Source organism: Nematolebias whitei, chromosome 16 (assembly GCF_014905685.2).
Source record: "Nematolebias whitei isolate Nwh7 chromosome 16, NemWhi1, whole genome shotgun sequence".
In the NCBI taxonomy this organism is placed as follows: domain Eukaryota; kingdom Metazoa; phylum Chordata; class Actinopteri; order Cyprinodontiformes; family Rivulidae; genus Nematolebias; species Nematolebias whitei.
The window spans coordinates 24,803,898-24,811,272 of NC_056513.1; the positions used below are offsets into that span (position 1 = coordinate 24,803,898).

The 7,375-nt window shown below is 42.0% G+C and overlaps 1 protein-coding gene across 2 annotated transcripts; it reads right to left on the reverse strand.

The window, feature by feature from the left end:
- Nucleotides 1–342: 342 nt before the first annotated feature.
- Nucleotides 343–6,673, reverse strand: alkbh5 (alkB homolog 5, RNA demethylase). Of its 2 annotated transcripts, XM_037689813.1 has the most exons (5): nt 6,411–6,429; nt 5,383–6,145; nt 5,220–5,300; nt 5,011–5,133; nt 343–1,936 (listed from the first exon to the last, which is right to left on the reverse strand). In XM_037689813.1, the coding sequence occupies exons 2-5, from the start codon at nt 6,099–6,101 to the stop codon at nt 1,777–1,779; spliced, it is 1,083 nt and encodes a 360-aa protein (XP_037545741.1). In that variant the 5' UTR covers nt 6,102–6,145; nt 6,411–6,429; the 3' UTR covers nt 343–1,776. The 2 variants fall into 2 exon arrangements, with proteins under 2 accessions (XP_037545741.1, XP_037545740.1); XM_037689812.1 differs by having other exon boundaries at nt 5,383–6,673.
- Between the last annotated feature and the right edge of the window lie 702 nt (nt 6,674–7,375).

The following is a 7,375-nucleotide window of genomic DNA, read 5'->3' on the forward strand; positions in this document are numbered from 1 at the left end:
CATAACGTAGTAAGCGCATTAGGTCAATGACAAGTGACAAATAAACGTGTTTTTCACTGTAAAAAAATAAATAAAACTTCTTCCCCATCCACAAGGGTCAACGTAGCATTTAGCTAACGGTTTGCTTCTTCTTCGTCTATTTAATTACCGTCAGTACTTCCTGTTAAAAGTAAATGGCGCCCCCTGGCGACAATGTCAACTCATGACATCGGTCGACCACAACTAAATCACTTTTTTTAAATGAAAGAATCCCGAATTTAAAAAAACATTTTCTTTGTCAACTTAAATGGCCAACTACTAACTTCATGTGGCCTTTTACTGTGTAATGAAAAAGAAAACAGACAAGTTTCGTTTTATTTATTAAATTATATATTTGTGGAAGCAAAATGCATATTATAAACACCCCCCACTCCCCCAATAAAGGGTCAGGAATAATTTCCCCCAAATACCACTACAAAATATTAAAACATTAGATTTGAACACGTTACCTAATTGGAACGTACAAATTATGGAGTTTGACCATTCCTGCACACAGAGGTTTAAAAAGGACAAAACTAATTCAGTGGGCCAGTGTTGACGTTAAAGATTAACTTTTTGCAAACATTAAAAGCTGGGCTTCTATCCAGTCACAGGGAAAATATCTTGTTAGTGGTTTGCATTGAAGATTAAAACTTAAAATAAGAGCATTTAAAGAGTTTTAGGAATTCCAGGCTTCCTTCATCACAAAAAGTGGTCCTCTTTGGGATCTTGTGCTTGCCTTCTGTAAATACCCTTCAACTTCTGAAGCATACTGAATTTTACTCATCCTATTTTACAAAGTAATTCCTCCACAGCACTAGTTATTTTGACTTGTGTAACCCCAGACTAACCTGTCAGTTAAGAATTACTCTCCCACATGAGGAAGTCGGAAAGTTAGTTTACACAGTAAACTACAAATAAAGGAACCTGTTAAAAGTTTAATTTCTTAAAGTTTTAGACCAGTGGTTTCGCTCAAATTAAGCTCAAACTGACTTAAAGAAGGAAACACTTGGATTTATTAGAGCAGGGATGACATGTGTCATGTCATATTTGAAGATATAAAGGAAACTTGGACTGAAACATGAGTGTAAAACAAGTCCTGAGTTTTCAACACTCCAAAAGTTTTACTTTAGCTTTTTTGTTTTTTTAAACCAGACTGACCTCCGACATGTGTGAAATCAAAACAAAAAGCAAAGGCTGCACACGCATCAACTGCTGCAGCTGAAAATGATGATCTGGAGGTTAAAGTAAATAAACAGTGAAGGTCTGACATGGCACAGCAAAGGTATGAAATGCAAGAAATAAAAATCATCTCTATGAAAGCTCCCCAAATTAAGACTATACAAACATATTGTACATCGTAACAAGTTAGATTACAGCTCGGCTTTGCTTTGTACAAGTGTCTACATACATCTTCCTTTCAGTTCCTAAGGTAGAAAAAAATACATGCCGTTTTATAGTATCTATAAACACAAAGGTTTAATTTAAACTGATTAACAACAGAGCCTTCCTGCGGTGAGCAATAAAGTTCTGCAATAAGCAGCAAAAACGCCTGTTTGGTTTCTTTTCCTGTCAGAAACAAATGAACACTCAAGCTGATCTAGAATCAAATTAAAACCAAGACATAACGGAGCTCCTCGAGCCAAAATTAAACGGGACCAACGGAACGATGACCGATTAAACAAAGCTACAATACTGACGCACATAAAAGAGCAGGAGTATTCTTATGCACACGTGCACGTGACACAAATATGAAACTCAGTGGCGTCTCATTTTGATTTTGCTCCCTGAACTCTCCCGGTGTTTGTCGAAGTCGTCATCGCGCCTCCCGTCGTTCTCCGAGCTGATGCTGCGACGATGATGACGGGAGAACGAAGGGCGTCTGTTCTCCTCTTTGTCCATCTCCAGAACTCTCGGCCTGGTGAGGACACATTTATATTAGTTTAATTCAATCAGAAACAACAGAAAATAAAAAAAACTACTACATAATAGGACACAAGGCTCGGTACAACCTCAAAGAGCTACATAAGAGAACAAATATGTGGAGAGTCAAGTCACATTTAGTTATAGCACATTTAAAACAGTAACTGTTATCAAAGTGCTTACCAAAAAAGATCACAGCATCAAATATTAATAACATATTACAGCATCATGAATAAAAGCATAAAAACATGAAATATAATTAGAAACAATGAAATACCAAATCAAATCACCCTGCGTTAAATGTCAGGGAGTAAAAGCAAAATGGATGAACACAATCATCAAGAATGAAAGACCGAATGAGATCACACTGTGTTAAATGTCATGAGTACAGATGTGTGTTGAGGACAGATTTAAAAGCAGAGACTGAGGGGGCCTGTCCAAGCTTGATACACATACAGTAGTCCATCGATACTTCAGGTTCCACTTTCACGGACTCGCTATATCGCGGTTTGTCAACGCACATCAACATAAAAACTGTACAGGACACACGACTGTCAACTTTAATGTTACTCACGTGATTGGGACAGTTCGGGACACTACAGTAAAAAGTTAACGGAAAAATACAATGCTTCAGACAGGTGCCGCCATTCGTAGTTTTCTCTCAATAAGCCTCCACTGTATTCCCGCACATAATGACTACATCTCCCAGAAGTCAACAGGGCCCTGCCCAGAAGCCGTTTCCTTCTGCTGTAGAGGGAAAGTTTTGATCTGATCGGAAAATGTTCGGTGCCCAGCGGATGCAGAGAGACGCACAAAACCCACCGAACTGGACCAGAACCAGAGCAGAACGGCACCTCCAGACCCATCAGTCACTCTTGAGAGCTGGTAGCCGGCTCACGAGGACTTCAGAGTGGGGACACGCCGGTGTAGGTCCAGGGCTGTTTCCGGAGCCCATCAGGATTTTTTCATCCACACTTGGACTCAATCGACCACCTCCGGTTCCGCGCCGGCCAACCTAAGGTCTGCCCTCCCCCTCTCCCCAAATGCACTTCGACGCTCAAGGACTACAGTGAACTGGACCTGAACAGGACCCCCAGACTCAGCGGTGAACCCGAGAGCTCCTAGCCTTCCACGAGGACTTCCATGCGGGGACGCGCCGCCTTAGGTCCAGAGCCCACCGGGAATTTTTTCATCTCTCGGGTCGGAGTGGAACCGAGCCGCTGCCGTTCTGCAGAGCAGGTAAGTAAAATGAATACAGTCCTGTACGTACGTTGTTAAAATGAAGTAGGTTTAAGAGATTAGAACATTACAAGAGTGTGGGAAGGGTTTCTAAAGCCTTAAAATATATGTACCATGCTAAAGACTAAATAGATTTTTTATTTTTATTTATTTCTTTACATGTTCAGTTTTGTTTCCATCAGTGTGTTTTCATGCACATTTAAAAACCTGCACTGGAAAATGTAAAGCTAAGGGTCTTTAATTTTGTAAAAAAAAAAAAAAAAAATCAGGATAATTCTAAAATTCACTTTAAATTCGATTGAAAGTCAAATAGCTACTAATTCACAAAGATAAACTCATTTATTAGCCAACCAAAAAGAAGCAGCACTGCTCTGTGGCTGCAGCCTCAGACATCTCGTCTCTTGGCCGGATGTACTGAAATTAAAGTTCCCTTTGGGATCAATAAAGTATATTGATTGATTGAACCAGTTTAAGTGTTCAATGTCAGCCACTTAAAATAAAAGTCTATATAGGCCATGCTTCTACATATTACAGAGAGAACACGAAGCATCTACAACCAGCTGAATGTAGTTCACATTGTTTTAACAGTTAAGTGAGTTTTGTTAAAATTTTGTTCAATCAAAAATAAAAAATAGGCCAAAACTAAACAATGTTGTAAATAAACTGTCTGCTGCCCTGATTTCTAAAGATCGTAGAAAATGACATCATCTAGTCGACTTCTACTTGATCACAGTTCTGTCAGTCTCGCTGGCTCATCTCGGTTTTTCTTTTACGCCTCCCTGTGGCCCACATTTGATTTTTTATGACAGACTTAATGTCATAAATTTGTTTTTCACATCAGATTCAGACCATTTTTAAACGTGGTCCTAAATTCAGATGCAGATCTGCACAATTTTAAAGCGCACTCAGTCTGAACAACTTCTACGCCTGAAGATTAAAATCTGTGAACGTAGCCATTAGGCTTTTGTTCCTCCTCCCTTCTGCTCCTATTGACTGTGCTTCACCACAAAACTTTATATCTTGTAATGTTCACACATAAAAAATAATAATAATAATAATAATCGAACACAGGGCACATGGGGGTGTGTGTGCCAGATTTGAGCCACTTTTGCCTGTATTGGCACCACAGAATTACTGTATTTTCTGGCCTATAAGTCACATTTTTTGCATAATTTACATGCCCCGCGACTTATAGGCCAAAGCAAAGTATTTATTATTTTTCCCCCCCATATTTATAAACCATTTTTTGGCTGAGATATGATCGTTTTCATTCATTGACCTTAAAAAAAATAAAATAAAATTGAACAGTACCACTTTCAGCCACTAGATGGCAGCAGAATGGTAGTAGATGTATAGCATGCTGTTGTATCATGTAATAGAACGTGGCTATAAATGACCATTTCAAACAAGTTCAATACAAAAACAACTGGACTTTATTCATTATACTTTACTTTATTGTTTTTGTCTTGAACTTTTTTGGATTTACCGTGTCCTGGATGACTGAGAATCTTCAGCAGCTATTAACGATACAATCAGATTACAACAGTACCCCCACCTTCGTTCTGCTCTCTGCTTGGAGCAAGTCAAACCAGCTGCACTGCTCCGGAGAAATGCAGCTAATTTGACCATTAAAGTGCATTTATTAAGCAAACGTTAGTGACGCATAATAGATGCAACGTATACGGCAAAGCGGCATATTTATGGATTTTTTCCACTTTATTGCACATATTTGGACGGATGCGATTTATAGGGCGGTGCGACGTGTACGGTGGAAAATACGACATATCTGAACACCAACAAACAGCACTCTAAGATGTGTGTATGTTAAACCTGTGAGCGGCATCTGGGTCTGCTTTGCGATGAGAGCGTTTCGCTTTCAGTGGACCAGGTTTTCCAGCAGGAGAAGAGTTCAAGGGGCTGTCGGAGTCCAGTCGAGGAGCATCAGGTCTCGTTCTGGCCAAATTAAAAGGGGAGAAAACTCTGGGAATGAGAGGCAGGTTTTACTAGATACAAGGTTAAATAAATGCACACAGACTCACTTTCTGAGGATGATCACTGCACGCCTCTCCTTAATATCCTGGGGCCGGATGCAGTGAGTGATGTCATCAGCAGCATACCCACTATTGAGGAAAATATTTGAGTGAGAGGCATATCCAGAAGTGAGCAGCTACACAGAACCAGCAGTGAAAGCACCTGAGGTACCTGAGCACCGTGACACTCCCTCTCCTCACCGGCAGCACGAACACCGGTTCCGACACCCGGATGGGCTTGAACTGGAAGCGGCAGCCGAAGCAGAGCGCGCTGTCGCTGAAGAAGGACACGGACACGATGGGCCGCGCGAAGATGTGCAGAGGATCCACGTGCGAGACGATGCAGCCGCCCGGCTGATAATCGTTGATGACGGCGCTGTTGACGAAGCCCTCGGGGATCACCCCGTTGGACACCAGCCGCTCGATCACCAGCTCGTGCACCCAGCTCGGGATCTCGTCCACCTGCCCTTTGCTGTACAGCCGCTCTTGGCCCGGCCCGCGCCTCTCCAGCTGGGCTCCGTACGTGTAGCCCTCCCCGAAGAAGTACTTGTTGCGGAGGGGGGCCCTGTCCACGGTGTGCTCGCGGTAAAGTCCAGCCTCCGCCTTGGCGACCACCTCGTCGATCTTCTCCTCGATGCGCGCGCACTCCTCCGGGGTGAAGATGTTCAACTGCACGACGCTGCTCTTCACACGACGGGCCTCCTGCTCCCGGAGGTCCGAGCTGTCGTCGCTGTGCTCGTACTCGTCGTCATCAGACTCCCGGTACTTTCGCTTCCGGCCCTTCCCGCCGCCGTTGCTGGTTCGGTCGGAGTATTTGTTCCGGTAGTCGTCCCTGTGCGGAGTCATGGACTTCAGCTTGTCCCTCAGGTCAGAGAATCCGCTGGCTGCCATGTCAGCCGAAACACTATGGCCGCTTTATGCTGTGAAGTGCGCTCCTAACCCAAGAACACGTACGACAGGCGCATTTCAGCACATATTTAACATGTTCCCTGAACGCACCACACGTCTAACAGATAAATATAGAAGTGTCCGCTCGCTCTCTCCACAGTGTCAAAAAGAAGAAAGTGGCGAATAAATATCCGCTAAGTTCCGCCGCACTGTCTGTGCACTGAAGCGGCTCTCTTGTGACAGTTTGTAGACGACAGTTTCCGAATATTACAACCAGATAAAGACGTAAATTATTACTGCGTCAACACAAACCCAATGTCGGCGAAGACAACGAAGAGGCTAACGGTGTTAGCTGCGCTTGCTAACTCGACTAGCCTGGCTTGGTGAGTGTGTCTCCGAAACCACGCAGCAACATCTCACATGTCACCGACAAAATCCAAACCTGGACGCTTCGGAGATCTATCCAACGACGTCATTTATTTAATATCCTCAAAACGGCATTGTAACATAATTATAAACCTAAACTGTGCTCAATGTAGGACTACACGTCTCCAAGCACAACCCTGAAAATAAACTCGTGTAAAGTGCCAGGGATGTGCGCATGCCCAGTTGTGTGGTTTGTCGGTTTGTGGGCGGGGCTAAATCCATTAAAGGAGAGTTTAGGACACTGTAAAACCCACAGCTGCTAATTTTGTCCCACTAACCTCTTTTTACCTTCACAAAGCTGTATTCATGAACAAGTTGATTTTAACACAGTAATATTGTCAAAAATATAGGATTTCAGATCTTGTGTCTGTGCAAAGAAACTAAATGTACTCAATTTAAAATAAAGCTTGTGCATTTAAAAATCCTAAGTAAAGGTATATTAAAATAGTTACAGATATGTATCATTACAGCATTAAATCTAATTATCAAGTAGGAGATGATGCAAGATGAAAATAGAGTAGAAATAGTAAAAAAAAAAAAAAAATGCTATCAGATAATTTTTTGAATTCTTAAACAAAAGCCACATTGCATAAATGTTTTTTCCTCTTTTCTTTTGTCGTTTTTACTCATCTATCATGTTTTGTGAATGATTGACCAATACATTTTTTTATTTACAAATTACAATCACAATAAGACATTTAGAGTGAAATATAATTTGACAGGCACCTGTAATATGTGACAGAAGCTACATGATTATTTAACACACACACACGCGCGCGCACACACGCACACACACACACACACACACACACGCACACACACACACACACACACACACACACACACACACA

Excerpts from the sequence above, each read along its gene's own strand:
- alkbh5 (XM_037689812.1), bottom strand. The coding sequence starts at position 6,101 with ATGGCAGCCAGCGGATTCTCTGACCTGAGGGACAAGCTGAAGTCCATG. Across the intron at positions 5,301-5,382 it reads GGGAGTGTCACGGTGCTCAG|TGGGTATGCTGCTGATGACA; the intron begins GTACCTCAGGTG and ends TTTCCTCAATAG. Across the intron at positions 5,134-5,219 it reads GCAGTGATCATCCTCAGAAA|AACGAGACCTGATGCTCCTC; the intron begins GTGAGTCTGTGT and ends TAATTTGGCCAG.